Below are 17,988 nucleotides of genomic sequence, written 5' to 3'. Positions count from 1 at the left end.
GTATAGAACTATCTTCGGTATCGTCCCACGTATGGGGAGTGTTAACGCCTGCTTCATCTCCGCCGCGGGTCGGCTCGGCATTGCACTATCTTCGGGATCGGCCCACATATGGAGAGTGCTTAACGCCTGCTTCATCTCCGCCGCCGGTCGGCCAGGCATCGCACTACCTTCGGGATCGGCTCACGTATGGGGAGTTTTTTACTTACCAAAACAACAAAAAAATTTGCTTTGACGGTAGAGGTATACAGCTTCGCCGTAAAATGCTCGTCGTAAACCGCTCTCTATATGGCATCTTATAAGTTCCTATTTATAACCACCAACAGAGCCTGGAAAGGGGCCCTTTAATATTTTTTGTAGATGTTGGTGTTGCGCTCTCACCTTGAATTGCTTCTTGAAGTTCCATAAGTTTGTGCAAAAGCTTCGACTTATGCACTGGACGATGCGTATCCTATAGCATCACAATAAACAGTGCCATTCAGAAGAAGAAAGTTCCTCCACCACCCAGGCAAGAAGAGAAGCCCTTTGCAAAATAAAGTACGCTACTCACAGACATGGCTGTCTTAAAGTGCAGCGACTTGCCCCTTTTAGTGGCTCTGGAAACAATTACAACACCAGCCACTCACAATAACATAAGCACAACTGCATGGCAAAGACCACTCAATACCAGGTGTGTTAGAAAAACATGTATATGTTTGTCTAAGGGGTTAAAATGTGTAGTAAATCGTTAAAAATTTCAGCCAGCAAATAAAACGGAATGCTCATTACAGTAATGCAGTGGGCGCGCCGATCAACTGTGGTGAGCAGCGAAGTGAAATTAAATGCGTAGTATGGAAGTAGTGCAAGAATCAGGTTTTTCTGTTTTCCCAACTAACAAATAAATTTCAGCATTGCCATTTGTTGGGCGTGTTGGTAAACTGACTTGGAAAGCATATTTAGCGGCAGCGAACAAGGACAGAAGGGAGACGACACCACAATGCGCTATAAAGACATACATCGTTACGATTCCAATATGCTCTAATGCTGTCTTGAGAAAGCACAGGCAAATGCTGGGTATCAAGAAAAGAACACAAACAAGTTGTGCACCTGGTGTCCATAAGCTTCTCTACTCAACTTTATTCTACTCTACTCTATCTACACTCTAGAAAAGTTTACACCTTTTGGGGTGTGTATCTGCCGCACAACGATAATCATCATCTGCCTTGCTTGCATTTCCTTTCTTGAAAACGCCGCGCCCGCTACTGTCCAGCCGGCAATACTATGTGATGATGATAACGCGCATTCCGTTCGTTACTGGGAAGTACCGGGCTCGCAGCGTTAAAGAAAGGAAATGCAGAAAAGACAGATGACGTTTATCGTTGTGTGGCAAGATACGACTCAAAGGGTATAAAATTTTCTTAGAGTGTACTTACTTACGATACCCTCAACATGAGTGAGTGGAACAAGCTAGAGAATATGTTGTGTCCAGGATTCTCCCAAGAAATTAGAGACTTTTAGCTCAGCGGGTTTACGTTTCGCTCCGCTCGCGGTCTCCACCGTTGCGCCAGCGGAGCGGCTCGCGAAAAAAGAATTTTAGCCCGGCGGATCACTCACCCGCTCGAGCGGGGCGCTCTGCTTCCCCACCTAGTGGTCCGAACAGGAGTTACTGAGAAATTAATTTCAATTACGCTTGCTTTTATAATGCAAGAAATGTTGAATAAAGACATATTACATGTTCTCAGTACATTATTTATTAATAATATACTGAGTACTAATGTACGCGTCAGCGCCGCAGTCGCCGTCGTCGATGCAGAACTGCCGGCGTTCATGTTCGCGGCTGCCATCTTGCATTTCCCATACACGCCCGCGCGCGCTTACGCACGCTCGCGCGCTGCGTATACCCTCCGCTGGGGAGTGCTTTCCAGCGGGCGTAAACGCTGCTCCGTAAAACCGCTGGCCGCCTCAGCGTTGTGCGCATGCGCAGTCGTGTCTCCGCTCACCCGCTCCGCTCCGCTGGCCGTAAACCCGCTGGGCTAAAACTCTCTATTAACTACAGGATAGCATCTTGTGACCGAAGGGGGTCGCTCTCTCACTTTTCTTTCTTCCGTTGCTGTTGCCACGTGCCTACAGGAAGAGCACTTATTGGCGGGAGCAGATTTGAATCGCCAGCGCATGTGTCGATTGCATTTTCAAAGCGACGAGCTGTACATTTTCTTGTCCCGACGAAGTTTGCCAATCGCGGCGGGATGCGTTGCTGGCTTGAGTTAGTTTCGTTGATGCGTTCGAAATGCAAAATTGGTAAATGTACAGTCGCGAGCAAGCATTTAGAGACCACGGCATCAGCAAAACATTTAAATATATTCAAGCGCAGCTACGCAGCCTGGAATTGGTTTAACACATTGTATTTGTCAAACACTCGCAGTAGGCGCGCGCTCTTGATTTCAACCGGAATGCCCAGTCTGCGAAAAAAAGAAAAGTCGCGGCACCTTCATTCCCCAAACGCTTGTTTGCGACTGTACATTTTAAAATTGCGGAACACTCCTGTTGCGCCATTTTAAATTGTACATTCACTAATTTTGCATTTGGAAACCACACCAAAAATTTAAAATGTTACAGTGACGTTTCCCTTCGTGAACGCGGGTGACGCGTAAGCGCATAGGTGCTGTGGCGCACACGAAGCGATCGGCCCTCGGTGCGCCTAGACGCCTGCAATGCCCGCCTCGCAGATCGTATTCAAGACAGGGCTCACGCGGCCACGCCATACACAGCAGCAGCCGGAGCAGAACGCCCCCTTGTAAACGTTCGTTTATAACTAAATTAGCAAGCAAGGTGTCAGCGCGCAGAGGCAGACATGAACTCATCGCACTCGATGACCGCGGACATTCACGGTCAAAACGGTGGGGTAAGATATCGCGGCAGCAGCAGCGAGCAAAATGAACTTCGTGGTGTCTATCGCTTGAATGCAAACTGAGCGGTGAGAACACAGCGCACGCGAAGCTACGAGCAGATCAAAGCAGATCACTTTCAAGATAAAGACCGCGCGACTGCGCGCGGCTGAAGTACAACGCCCTCCGCCCAGCATATTCGGAGCAGGAGACAAGCATATTCCGGAGCAGGAGACAAGGCGGGGTAAAAGTCGGCACAGCATCAGGTTTGGCGGTAGGTAGTCTTGGTGGAACATCATCGGACTGCTCTAAGCTCGGTGGGTTTTCTTTATACCAGGCACGCTCCAAATGAAACGAATAAATTTGGCTTCTCTTCAACGCTTCAACGCGTCCAGTGGCGCACACGAACTCCGACCCCTTCTACAGCTTATCAACGCCGACGATAGCGAACGAGCAACCCAGGTTAGGTACAGGCTGTTAGATACGGACCCTTTTCCTGACATCACTCGAGTTCACCAGACCCCATTCAATCGTCGTCGCACCCTAAGGTGCGCAGAAGCGCGTCTAACACGTTCCCGAGGCGCAGCACTTCCAGACAAGTTGGTGACCCCCACTTCGTGCGCCGCACGTGGAGCTATTGTCCCACTGCTTGACTCTTCCCTAAAGTGCAACGGGAGCCTGGCACGGTTCCAGGTAACCTGGGTCCCGAGCGAAATTGTTTTGCGGTTCTGAAAGGTCGCTCGAAAGCAACCCTCATCCGCTGATTGTGACGGCGCTTGCAAGCCATGAGGCAACGCCGGTGGCAAGTCACCCGTCCTACAGTGGAGCCCTTGGGGCAACACCCATCCGCCGATTGTGACGGCACTTACACGGGCGCCTACCATTGGAGGAAACTGACGACACCTGAGCGGGCTCGACGATTGGCCAAAAATGACGTGACACCGAAAGGGTTAAAAGCCAGAGCCAGGGAGCAGAGAGAGGAATTCCTTCATTCATTCACCTTTTTCGGGCTTCTTGCCACGGGCCGCAGCGTCCGATTTGCTGCCGGCCATTAATGACTTTATGACTGTTAATTAGTTCATGTTATTACTGTAAATAATGTAAATAAACCTCCAGTTTTCATCTCAAAATCCTCCTCAACGTCGGCCAACTCCCGCACTCAACGGCAAGATACAATAACTGGTGGACAGCGGTAGGATTGTCCTCCAGATCCAATAAGGCCTAGCTCGCTGGCCGTCGGATCCGAGGCCGACGGCGCTTGCGATTCGTCCGCAGCTCATAATAAAACACCTATATTCGTCAAATCAACGTCTGCACATTTATGTTGCTCATAAGTGGGAATGCAACTAGTTTTCCCGACGCCGTAGATATAGCGATGAGCAAACACGTTCGCCAGGCGAGAGAAGATTGTTGCAGCGGCTGTGCAGACTGCTTGCGAGTCAAAAGCACGCCAACAACGCGACGTTTTATAACATGCACACTTTTGAGGCCACTTTACGAGCTATTTCGCGTCAGAAACAAATTTTAGCTCACTTCTATGCCGTCGACCGCGGCGAAAGAGGTCAGCACCACGACCAGGAAGGAGAAGAAAAAGAAAAGAAAGACACTGGGAGGATCGGAGCGGCGAGAAAACCGCCCGATTCTTGGCCAATCCCCCACTGTGGGTATGTGCCACGGCCACTCAGGACAACAACAACTTGCTCGCCCTGACGGCAGCGCAAACGCGCCTTCTCCGTAGTTTACAGTGCTTTCTTGATGTCGATGCCACGAGGTGCTGCGTTTTGCAGTTGGCTGCGCGCACGTACTTTAAAATTGATTTTAAATATGTTTAAGCTATATTCGCCATCGATATTTTGCCGACGACGTGTGTGCCCACATAAATCGATCTCACTTGTTAACTCGACTAGGAAATCTTGTGTCAGTACTCCTTTAAGGGTTATCGCTTCTGAAAGACACAGCTCGAAAACGAAATCAGCCGCTATCTTCAATAACACCTAAGTACCTTAACGGGAGATTACCCATTTTTCGTGCAGAGTTCAACAGACGTGGTGAAGGCGATGGAAAGCGGTGAACTGCAGCGTGCCACCACAGCATTTTCCATAGATGTCGAAGCTAGTTAAAAGTGGGGTAGCTACAACGCGCCTTGAGGCCGCGCTTGTTAATTCATGCAACAGTAAAATAGATGTTCGCTTTAGAAACCAGACCACGTGTATAAATATTACTGGTTACCCTTCGGCCTTTATCACGAAAATATGTGAAAGCCTTCTGCAAAAAGTTAAAGGAAAGAGACAATTGCCGTAAACCCAGTTGGGACGCAACAGAACAGACGTGATCGCGTAACTTCACCAATCTCCCATAATGTAAAAAAGGTTGCAGGGAGATATAACGTTAACGTGGTCTTTTCTGCCCCACGGAAGCTGGAAAAGCTATGCCCTTTGTTGTCGAAGAAAGAGGCACGTGTGGGTTGCTCTAAGATGCATGCAAAACGTTTCACTGATTTCACAGGTGACGTAGTTCAAGAAATTCCACTGAATTACGCCCTTTCATATAGTGGGCAGACAGGCCGATGTTTCAACGATATAGCACGCGAGCGCCATCTGGGAGTGTGCAGTTATATAGGTGGCCACATGGGTGACCATTGTAAAAGATGCGGGTGTAAGCCAGTACTAGAAAAAAAGTTCCTGAAGCGAGCTGGAGATAAAACAGAGAGAGAGAGAGAGAGAGAGAGAGAGAGAGATTGTAGAGGCTTACTTGATAACAAAAGCAAAGAAAAAGTGCATCCGTACGCTGTCAGTGTCACTGCTCGATAAATAGATTATATTTTTAGATCGTTTCTGTATCGTGTTTAAGGTAACCAACCGAGGCGACTTGTTGCTGAGCAAAGAATCACCAACTGGTAGTTTATTCATATGCTTATGTACTTGCGCAGGCAGCGAGGGAAAGGAGAGTCAGGGAAAGAAGTGGCAAAACGATATCGGCGCACATGCGCGATAGCCCGTTCTGATGCATCTTTTCTTCATACAATTGAGACTTGATTGTCTTCACACAAATACACACACACAAAATTAAGCTAGCAAACTTGACGAAAGTTTCCGTCGTAGCAAATACGCTTGGGCTCCGTCCGGGATCTGGTAGACCAACGAATTGTTGGCAATGCGCATGGCCCTCCCGGTGTGTCTTGTTGCCCGGCTGCGTCAGGAACCCCGGTCATTCGCCAGCTTGAGCAGCGGTCGGCTGCCGTAGTGTCACCTGTGTCGTTTACCGGTTCGAAGCCTTCGATCGGTTGTAATACGTTATTCGGTTCCGGCTCAGTGTCTTCCCGGCCGTTCTCATAGTCGTTCTCGTTTGCACAGCGTTCGTCTGTTCGCCGCAAATGTTGTCGATTGCGCCTCAGCTGTTGGTGGCTCTCAGTTTGGACCAGATACGAACGTGGCGCTGCTTCTTTAAGCACCGTTGCTTTGCGTGACCAGTTCCCATTTTTCATCCGAACAACGTTTCCTGCTTCAAGAGGCGATATTGGCTTGCCCCGAAATGATTGCCGATGTTTTGATACAGGGCATCCCCCATCAGTGTTGAACTCGGGAACAGTTGTCCAAAGACTACGACCTTGCGGCAACTCTCCGGGAGACCGTCCATCTTCTAAGGGAGACGATCGATAAGCCAAAAGGCCCAACCAGAAATCCTGATGGCACTCCCTAGCTTTCTTGAGAATTCGTTTAACAATCTGTATAGGCCCTGTATAGGCAGTTTGAGCAGCGCGGGAAATTAGGGCTGGATGTTATATGTTCGAAGTCGTACCGTCTTGCGAAAACAGCGAAGTCACTTGAAGCGAACTGGAGCCCGTTGTCAATGCAGACATGCGCAGGAATGCCATAGCGAGAGAATATGGCAGATATCTTAGAAATATTTTCCGTTGCTGTTGTGCCCGCCAACCTTTCAACCTCTGGGAAGTTCGAGTGGTTGTCATACACTACCATGTACGAGTGCCCTGCCTATTGGAACAGATCAATGCCGACACGGTGTCATGGTCGTTCCGGTGTAGGCTGTAGTAGCAGGGGCTCGCTCGGTTGGCTGTAGGCGTATTTCTGACACACTTGGCACGTTCGTACAAGGTTCTCAATATCACTGCCGAGTCTTGGCCAAAAAACTAGCCTACGTGCCCTGGCCTTGCATTTGTTCTTTCCCAAATGACCCTCGTGTATCCGCCGCAGAATTTCGGCCCTCAAGGTTTTTGGTACGACAATCTTGCTTCCTTTTTGCAGTACGCCGTCCACTGCCGCCAACTCCAATGTGAACGGTTTAAGTTCCCTTTGAATCGTCGCACCTGTGTTAATTGTTCTATAACGCTGCTTAAATACGGATCCGTGCGAGTTTCTTCTTCCAGTCGTTGCTTTGTTCTTGTGCTTACAAGGCTCGAGATCACTTGAATTGCGTGGATACCCACGTCTTCCGTTTCTTCAGCGCACCCAGGCAGCGTGGCAGCACGGGACAGCATATCTGCGAGCAGCAAGTCTTTCCCATGGATGAATTACAAGACAATCATACTTGAAGATACGGATGAAAAATCGCTGCAGCCTTGGTGGCATGTCCACAACACTCTTTTGAGCGAAAGCAATCAGAGGCTTGTGATCAGTTTCGGCCAGGATCCTGCGGCGATAGACAAACTGATGAAACTTTTCGCACACAAGAACTATAGCGAGCGCCTCCTTTTCGATTCGAGCATACCGCGTTTCACTCTCGCTCAGAACCCGCAATGCGTACGTGACCGGGCGCCAGTCGTTTCCGTGCTTTTGCAATAAGGCGGCACCAATGCCGGTTCCAGAGGCGTCTGCCGTTACTATCGTTTCTTTCTTTGAATCGAAGAGGGCTCGTAGCGGTGCGTGTATCAGTGCTTCGCAGATCTGAGCCCACTCATGCGCGTGCGCTGATGTCCATTCAAACACCCCGCTTTCCTTCATAATGCCACGAAGTAATGACGACTTGTTACTGAGTGAGGGCACATATTTGCGGAAGTAATTCACGACGTCCTACATTCTTCGAACCGCCTGCTTATCCTTCGGAGCTGGTATGGCGGGTATGCTCTCCATTAAGTCTGGGCTGGGGCGGACACCGTTTTCGCTGATCACGTCACCAAGAAATGTTATCTGTGTCACACAAAATACACATTTCTGCTCATTAAACGTCAGCCCAGCTTGATCCGCTCGCTTTAGTACGGCTTGAAGCCGTTCATTGTGCTGCTCTGTCGAGTCCCCCCAGACCAGAATGTCGTCAATATATACGCGTACTCCTGTCCGGCCTTCAAAAAATTTTGTTAATGCCTTCTGGGAGACTTCGCTCGCTGAAGAGATTCCAAACGGCAGCCTTAAAAACCTGTAGCGCCCAAAGTGCGTCGCGAAAGTGCACACGCGCGACGTATCTTCGTCCAACGGTATCTGATGGAAACCAGCGTTTGCGTCAAGCCGAGAAAAGTACTTTGCGCTCGATATTTCGCTTTCAATGTCTTCCCGCGATAGCATCGGATAATGTTCACGCATTATGCTTTTGTTTATGGCCCTTGGATCCATACATATGCGAAGCCGGCCGTCCTTTTTCTTACTACAACTAAAGGGCTTACCCAGTCGGTAGGCTCGTCCACTTTCGCAATGATAGAGGCCCCTTCCATGCGGTTCAGTTCTTCGCGAAGCGGTTCCTACATCGCCAACGGTACCCTTCGGGCGGGCTGCACCACTGAAACGGCATCCTGTCGCAGTATCATCTTGTACAGTCGCTTTACGCAGCCAGTTCCGTGAAATAGGTGGGTAGAAGCCAGATGGGGAGCGCCTTGTTCGCTTGAGCCTACTGCATTCGCCGTTTCAATCAGTCCGAATTCCCGACATGCCTCGAGACCAGTGATGGCATGGTGACCTTTCTTCACAATGAAAAATGTAACGTGGCGTTCTAGGCCGTTTATGCTCAGGACTTCTGTTGAGACTCCCACATGCTTGATAATGCGTCCATTATATGCCGTTAAAACTGCTGTGCTTTTTCTAGGCTGCATTGCTCGATTGGCACGCCTGAACAGAGACAGAGGTAGTAGGTTGGCTTGCGAGCCAGTGTCAACTTTAAATCGCAGTTCTAGGCGGGCTATCTTGCCGCGAACTGTCCAATCTGCTCCCGCACCATCAGTTACGCCGCACACGCTGATATTCAGGATATCCAAGTTATCATCGGCCTCTTGTGCTTCGTCGACTTGGCTTATCTGGCGTCTTCTGCAACATGCCGCGATGTGGTTCTTTTTCTTGCATGCGTAGCAAAACTTTCCACGAGCTGGACATTCTTCTGGCGCATGAATTCTTCCGCATTGACGGCATCGATATTGTTTTCTTGCTGTCTCGTTCAGTTTCTCGCGTGTACTCTACTTGTAGCCTTTCCTTCGACCATGATGCATTTTGCTGCGCAGAAACTTTGGCTGCTTTGCACATTTGGTCAGCTTTCTGCAAGCTAAGGTCCTTATTGCCAAGTAACCTCTGCCTGAGCTTTTTGTCGTTGATACCAAAGACCACTTGGTTCCTTATCATGGATGGTTCAAGCTCTCCAAAGTTGCAGAGTTTCGCTTGCTTCTTGGGATCCCGAAAAAAGCTTTCAAATGGTTCTGCCTCATCCTGCACTCGAAGGCGGAAAACGTGCCTTTCATGAACTTCATTCCTTTCGGGGACACAGTACTCTTCAAAGGTCCTGACCAAAGTTTGAAAATCTTCTTTGTCCTCACCTTCGGCAAACATGAAGTTGTTGTACACGTCCAGGGCATCGTCACCTGTGGTGCTGAGAAGTATTGCCGCTTTCACAGCTTCCTCCCTTGGCTTGTCTGACGACGTCGCTGTGATGAAGAGTTCCAACTTCTGTTTAAATAGCAGCCAGTTTCTTCTCAAGTTTCCGGAAAGCTGCAATGGCTTCGGGGGCTTGACTGCGTCCATTCTGCTGCCGAGACAAACACTTCTGACACCATGTATCGTGTTTCAAGTAACGGAGGGAGGCGACTTGTTGCTGAGCAAAGAATGACCAACTAGTCTATTATTCATATGCTTATGTACTTGCGTAGGCAGCGAAGGAGAGTCAGGGAAAGAAGTGGCAAACGATATCGGCGCACATGCGCGATAGCCCGTTCTGACGCAGTTTTCTTTAGTCCTTATAACGTTGCAATGTTGCAGAGATTGTATGACTAGCTTTTCCTTAGGTTCGTGTTACAGTTATGGTATAAATACTGCTTGGACGCTAAAAATAAACAGTTGGAGGTCAGCGGTCGTCTGTGTCTCTTCGTGTTCCTCCTGCATCGTCTCGTTTTCCCCGTACTGGTAAAAGTTTGCGTCAAGATCATGACCCAACTAACTCACGCCAGAGTCCTGCTATGGAAAACCACTTGAGTATTCTGGAGCCCTATGGAGGCATGGTTAACAACCCCGTCCCCTTTTCTTTATCTCGTGGGCTTCTAGAACCTCTCTTGCCGCTTCATCTTTGTGCTTATGTAAGACTATTTTTTTAAAGTGGGGTGTTCACTTATCATGCGACTTGCAGTCTCTTATATGTATTACGAGATGTGTGTATGCCGTCCCTTTGTGCTATTCAAATGCCCATTCAGCCTGGTGTTGAGGCACCTGCCTGTTTGGTCAACATGTATGCGTACACGAGAAATGCACAGAACAGTACTGAAGCTGAGCAAGAAACGAATTCGCTTGTGCGGTTAACGCTACAGCTGGGCCGATTGCTTACATCTATAGTGCAGCTTCTCAAATTTTCACTACGACTGCGCACAGGCGAAAAAAACGCAAGCGAGCTCGTCCTTCGCCGAGAACACGACTTTCACGCCGTAGCAAAGAAGCTATCTTTTTTATCCTACGCGAGAAGCAGTGGACGTACGGGATGACGACCTACTTACTCTCGGTTCCCCCAGTGTCATGTGTTCCCTCATCTGCTCTCTGCTTCTTTTACCCCACGGGCATTTTTCCACTGACGCAAATATGACAGCCTGTGGGAACCCCGCTATCTGGAGGCGGGCTACTTGCCCTGACAGCTGTCGCCAGCTTTTTGGAGGCACATCAACAAAGCGTTCCTTAGGCTACGCAGAGCAATACCATTCTTGACTAACTCGACAAGGCTGGAATGGAAGACCAGAATTAACTTTCTACATCTGGGCTGGTACTTCTCGCCACATGGTTAGGCTCAAAGTGTAACTGTAGGTCCAAAAACTGAATGTTTGATTTTCTCGCCATTTCACAGAAACATCATTCGTTGCTCCTAGGAAAGTTTTAAAATGTTCACTATTTGATGACAGCACTCACTTCCTTGAACGAGAACCAAGTAATCATCAGCGTACCAGATTACCGTCCGCGCGATACCCCACAAGTTATTTTCCACTGCCCTGTCTACCTTAGACAAGAAAATATGGCTGAATGCTGGTGCCACCTACGACCCAATACATACTCCAACTCTCTTGGCAAAAACATTACCACCCCATGCCACAAGCGTGGAGCTCAAATAAAAACACAACAGCTCGACAAAAGGACTGAACAGAAATTCCGGAGGTGTCACGAAAAAGAAACTCGTCATTATCAACCACTGTGCACTGCTGAACACTCTTTAACTGTTCCTGTGGAATCAAGTAATTGATTCCACAGGATTCCTCTACGTCGATGCTGAAAGCAGTGCCGCCCTGAAGGTTCTGCTTAACAAGATGGTCAACAAGGGTACTAGACCTCGGAATCACAAAAGGCTCGACGATTTGAAATGAGTCAAGATGCTTCTGGAGGTAGTCAGAGATAGCATAACACCATGAATCATGCGCAGAAACAATCGCACGGTACAGCATTGACTGCTTGTACGTTTTCACAATGACGACATCCAAAGTGAGGCTCTTGCATTTCCTCACTTCGACCAACAGGCAAGGCAAATTGAGGTTGTTGAAGAGCGCAACAGCCCGCCATTAAGCATAGTGAAAGATTCAACAGCTACACTACAGCTGTAAGCAATCGGTCCACCTGTACTGTTCACCATGCAAACAAATTTGTTTCTTTCTCAACATCAGTAGTATATTCTGTGCCTTTCTCATGTGGGCATAAAAACCGGCAGGTGCCTCAACACCAGGCTGAAGGAGCATTTGAACTCCACAAAAGGGACTGCACACACGCACCTCATGATGCATATGAGACTGCAAGTCACATGATAAGTGCAGACCCCAGTTCGAAAAAAATAGCAGCTTTATACAAGCACAAAGGTCAAACGACAAGAGAGGTTGTAGAAGCCTACCAGATAAATAAAAAGGGGGCGGGGCGTGCCAGCCATGCCTCCATAGCGTTTCATGATACTGAAGTGGTTTTTTGGAAGCAATTTAACACATGGCAGATTTTTTGGCGTGTGTAAGGAGGAAAATGTTCTTTTCTTTTACGTGCTTTTTTTATAACGTATAAGAAATCGCATTTTAAGGTTTCTAACATTTAGAATAAACTTTCAGTTGCCATTCAGCGCTGTGTCTTGTCTGTTTGAGTGCCTTAGCTTTTGTCCCAGTCATTCGTGCTCCGAGTTAGTCAAGCAAAACCCTCGCCGAAGTATGCGTAGATGTTGTTGACGTGCAACGTGCGTAGATGTTAAGCACAAGGCAAAGTATTCCATTATTTACTGCATAATTAAGATGGTTCTTGCACTATAAGTCGCGGAAAAAGAAAGTTAAGTTGAGGGCACTTGTCTGTCACCATTTTATCCGCGTTTTCTAGCGCAAAAACTATTTCGCAATTGAAACCAACTCGCCAAAGTGACCATGTGGACTTTGCTGGGGAGGGGGGAGGGAGAATCACACTGATGTTTCACTTCGTGAACACGGAATACGCGCGAGCGTATTGGTGCAATTCCTATATAATTGCGATAGCAACTATAGGGACACTCAAGGCGCATTTCTTCCATCGTCATCGCCTCGATGTTCTGTATAAAGTCCAAGAGCGATAACATCGTGCCTCTGCGCCGTATGATGTATGTGTGAGTGAAAGCGTGCGACGGTGAGCCGACGATTGCAGCTCAATCTCGCGCGCGCAAAAGAGGAAAGCGGGGAGGCAGTGCGCTGTCTTCTGTGGCGCGCATGGGGCCGGGGGTAGGGGAGGGAGGGGCGAAGGCAGCGTTGTACTCCGCCAGCAACTGCGTATTTCGCGGTTGCACGCGCGTCATCTTGACAGAGATCGGCAGAGTGTAGGTGTACCGACGACGCCGACAGGTCATGGCTGCATGAGCGCTGTGTTCTCACCGCTGAGTTTGCGCTGAAGCGATAGGCAGCACGAATTCGTTAGCTGCTGCCGCCGTGCTTCCTCGCGCCAGCGTAGTGACAGCGAGTGTGCGCGGTCATCAAGTGTGATGTGTTCATATTTGCCTGCGCGCGCTGACACCGTGCTTGTTAATTTAGTTAGTAAGCGAATGTTTGGAAGTTTGTACGGCCGATAAAACTACTATCCTTACTTGGTATAGCTGTCTACTAATTTGCTATCGTAATCGATACATTCTGCTCGCTGCTGCGCTTCCAGACCACGCGCAAGACACTGCGCGGGGCTTCCAAACGGGCTTCACGCTGTTCAGGAGTTTCTGAGCTACGGCGCTATGCCTGATACACCCGCATTGCCGCAAGTCGCGCAGCACGCTCCTCGGGAGTCTCCCGGGCACACGAAGCCCATTTATTTTGCGGGAGCTTTTGAGCTTGTGCCCGGTTCTTGGCGACGACGTCCGGGTCCGTCGATTCGTGGTCAGCCTGCCGCCGCTTGCGTTGCTGCTCCGTCCTTCTCGCTTGGCGTTCGACTACACGAGACGAACCCGGTACCTTCATAGCGCCCACCAAACCCGTAGTAACTGCCAGAGGAGGTCAACCCACTGCGCCTCCGCCTGCTTTCCGCGACGCTTTGCCTCGTTTTTCCACGCCGTCTTCGATCAACGCTACCTACACTTCGTCGCGCGCTCCTTCCTCCTTCGCGGCTTGAAACATACATTCGCCGATTTCACTAGCTCGCCAGCTACGCTTGCGCGTAAAAAGAACCAGAAAGCTCGTCTTCGTGCATAGCGTTCGCCGCCAGCGTTTCCAGGAACATATTACGATTACATAAGCTGCAGCTACAGCTACCAGGAAGCGTGAGAACCAGTAAGGGATCTTTGAATGCTATGGCGTTCCATTCTTAAAGGCGAAGCTTAAGCGTCGCCCTAATTCTTTAGTACACCTGTAAACTATCGTATACAGGAAATATATTTTACCTCCTTCCTTCATGTTATTATATATATTATATTGTATTATAGATATTGTCTTCTTTGTTATATATACGTGCACAGCGGGTGCACCAAATAGTTGAGTGTGCAGCCTCAAATCGCCATATACGTCAACATTTCTATATATGTCTAGGCACCTAACATTGTCTTCACCAAGCCCTCTGTCACCTAATACATTTATTACAGCGTACACAGCGTGACATAGGAAACGAAGCCATACACTGTCGCAGAAGCCTTAGAAGCCGACTTGGACCCGCCACCTTCTTAAACATCACCAAATCCTTTCTTTTTGGTGAAAATGTATATCCAATTATCAATTCAGTAAGGGTAATAATGATCTGCATGTTTGTCAGCGACCAACCTTACCAAAGTCTGCCCAAAAGTAAATCACGGAGAAAGAAAACAGTGCTGTGAAAAGAGGCATGCTATATAAAATTCATCACTTGTGGAACAGGCATGGCTTTTAAGATATCGCTGTCTCATGGAAGGGCTTATACCGGACAGAGGTGGCTCTGACTCAGTGACACCTTCTGATCCGTGCATGCAGAGAAGCTGAATTCAGTCAATACCTCAGAGTGAAAATGTTCTTATTGAAATCTTGGAGACGGTGGTAAAAGAAACAGCATAAAAAATTTGGAAGGCATACTTTGACTTTAGCCTGAAATATCGTTTCTGTTCGATTTGCCGGTGACAATGTTCTATTCAGCAACAATGCAGACGAGTTACAACAAATGATTGAGGACCTAAACAGAGAAAGTGTAAGAGTGGGGTTGAAGATTAATATGCAAACGACAAAGATAATGATGAATAGATTGGCAAAGGAACAAGAGTTCAGGATCGCCAGTCAGCCTCTAGGGTCTGTGAAGGAGTATGTTTACCTAGATCCACTAATCACAGGGAACCCTAATCATGAGAAGGAAATTCACAGAAGAATAAGAATGGGTTGGAGCGCATACGACAGACATTGCCAGCTCCTGACTGGAAGCTTACCATTATCATTGAACAGGAAGGTGTACAATCAGTGCATTTTACCAGTGCTGGCATATGGGGCAGAGACTTGGAGACTGACAAAGAAGCTTGAGAATAAGTTAAGGACCGCGCAAAGAGCGATGGAACGAAGATTGCTAGGCATAACGTTAAGAGACAGAAAGAGAGCGGTTTGGATCAGTGAGCAAACGAGTATAGACGATATTCTGATTGACATCAGAATACCCGTTGGACCATTAGGGTTACAGAATGGGTTCCAAGAGAAGGGAAACGCAGTCGGGGGCGTCAGAAGACTAGGTGGAGCGATGAAATTAGGAAATTCGCGGGCGCTAGTTGGAATCGGTTGGCGCAGGACAGGGGTAATTGGAGATCGCAGTGAGAGGCCTTCGTTCTGCAGTGGATATAAACCGGGCTGATGATGATCGTTGCTTTGTGTGAAATACCTCTTCCACCAGGTGTATCTCTCTTTCTGTGTGTGTGCGTGTGCGTGTGTGTGTGTGTGTGTGCAGTTATACACTGGTCAAGCCAGCCACAGCGACCCCAAACCCCAAGGGAAGGGGCTGGGGGGAGAGGGGTGGTAAAGAAAGTTTTGTTTTCAAATAACGCATAAAATATATCGTCACTGAATCATACAACTCAAAAATGCAGCACAACTTGAGTCTAAGGCTATACATGCAGTGAAACGCATGCACTGAAGAACAATCTATCAGACCAAATGTGCCATGTAGTAGCTCGCACTACATTTTTCTCATACACGTCAGAGGCTCTGCAATAGTGTAAATAGAAGTAATATTGCGAGCTAAACTGGTTTCCGTTTGTTAGTAAAGACAATCTGGAGCGTGTGGATACAAGTACTTGCCGCAGAGGTGTGCACAAAGCAGAATTACAGGAAACCTTGAACAGAAATAGAAAGTTATTCTGAACCTAAGCAATATTGTTCAATGATGTATCATGCAGTGCGGAGGAAGAGACATGTCTCACTCAGAGTCATCCTTCTCGCGGCTATTGGCGTCCGATACTGAGGCAGCAGCCTCCTCCAGTTGAAGCCGGCTGCACACGGTCTGATACACCTTCGAGTTGAGTTTCTCCTCCTCAATGCCTTGGAGCTCGAAGTCTGAGTACAGCTTCTGCAGAAAGAAAATCAATCAGCATTGGCAACCACGATACTAAATGCCCTGCATTCAATGCACTTTCAATTTTTGCAACAATGAAGTGCGAGCAAGGGATGCCGGCATCAAAACCATAAGGCAAACAACGGCCGCGCATCGACGAACGTACATCACTTGGCAGCACCAAGGAAAGTTCCGAAACTCCATTGCCCCCCCCCCCCCCCTTTCTGATTAGAAGGCTTTTTCTCTAAGACACGTCATTCAAGTGCATTTTTATGGTTTTGAAATGCGCGCAATTTGCACAATGGGTACAAAGAACTTGGGAAGGAAACCATATTATAAGTACAACCGGAGCAGGAAGAATAGACTTGTTGAATGTACAAAGCTAAAAATCAGCACACCCAACTTTATAAGCAACAACAAATCAGCGTAACCTTGTGGCAATGCATAGCACTCACAAATTTTTGTCAGCTTCGGAATGGCATAATCACATAGGAGCAATATTCCAGATGCTGAAACATTCAGTTTCATCATAGTGTTGGCACTATGATGATGTCATCACGGATGAAAGCTACACAAGCGAACGATAGGGTGACTTTCATCGTGCGTGTTTCTTAGTGCTTGCACGTCATCTATGTTTGCAATGGCGCATGTGGTATACAGGGTGTCCTACGTAACTTTAGCCAGAGTTTAAAAATATACAAATTCCACGTAGCTGGACAGAACAAAGGAAATGTTGATTGCCATCGCTTGGAGATACTGAGATTATTTTTTTATTCTGCCTAATTACCTAAGTAGGCCTAATTAATTAATCAACTTCTGAAATATTATAATTCGATGAAAAGTGTCAATGAGAAAATTGTAGAGCGGCATAAAGAACTCTCGATGCGGCTTTCTCTTGCTTAATACATAAAAGGGTTTTTCCGAGCGTGATAGAAGCCCGCAAATGCACGCAAAATTGCCGCGCGACTGGCCGCTCACGGCACTTTGCGTGTATACGCGGGCTTCTTTCACGCTCGGAAAACCACCTTTATATAGCGCGTATGAAGCGACAGAAAGCCGTATCCAGAGTTCTTCATGTCGCTCCACATTTTTTTCATTGACATGTTTCATCTAATTATAATATGTGAAAAGTTTATTAATTAGGAGTAATTATCTAATTAGATAGAATGAAAACAATAATCTGAGTATCTCCAAACGACGGCAATCAACATTACCTTTGTTCTGTCCAGCTACGTGGAATTTGCATATTTTTAAACTCTGGCTAAAGTTAGCTGCAAAATACGGCATAAGCAGCCTGATTTTGAGAACACATTGTTTCTAGGAGCGCTGCGTGGTGTCTTTTAATATGTGCCTGCTTGCGTAAGTGTTACGTTTCGCGCTGCATCAAAAGTGCCCACCAAAGGTCCAGGGTACGTAGCCTTTTTGTACCTTTCGTGTTGTCGACGGGTTTTCGCTCATGTTCGGCTGACTGATGACACCTATGGCTTTCACCTTAAGAAATCATTATCCTCATCACCGCGGCGCTCGTTCCGTATGAGCGTCGTCTGCTCCTTGCACCTCGCGAGCCCTCGACGTCTCGGCCACACAGTGATCTCGACGAGTGCCAGAACAGGCGACACACGGGCAACGCAGGAGCGTGGTCAATCCCTCCGTTTCTAGGTGTGTCAGAGTGACGGCTGAGCATTTCGCGTATCGGCGACGCGGACTTGACGACCAAGCTTCACGCGCGCAATCCTCGGACACGCAGCGAAGCCTTTCGTGCA

General features: G+C 48.0%; 1 protein-coding gene across 8 annotated transcripts in view; it reads right to left on the bottom strand.

The window, feature by feature from the left end:
- Positions 1–17,988, bottom strand: part of Cadps (calcium-dependent secretion activator 1) — a 468,212-nt gene that overhangs the window by 41,198 nt on the left and 409,026 nt on the right. For 5 of the 8 annotated variants that reach the window (XM_050177226.2, XM_050177227.2, XM_055069948.2 and 2 more), the window contains one exon: positions 16,095–16,240. In XM_050177226.2, the coding sequence (XP_050033183.1) occupies positions 16,095–16,240 (146 nt within the window). Of the gene's footprint in view, positions 1–547; positions 594–16,094; positions 16,241–17,988 lie in introns of all 8 variants that reach the window. The other 3 variants (XM_055069950.2, XM_055069951.2, XM_055069952.1) reach the window with 1 other exon arrangement.

The sequence above is a fragment of the Dermacentor andersoni genome, chromosome 9, assembly GCF_023375885.2.
Source record: "Dermacentor andersoni chromosome 9, qqDerAnde1_hic_scaffold, whole genome shotgun sequence".
Classification (NCBI taxonomy): domain Eukaryota; kingdom Metazoa; phylum Arthropoda; class Arachnida; order Ixodida; family Ixodidae; genus Dermacentor; species Dermacentor andersoni.
This window is presented reverse-complemented; position numbering and strand designations above follow the sequence as displayed.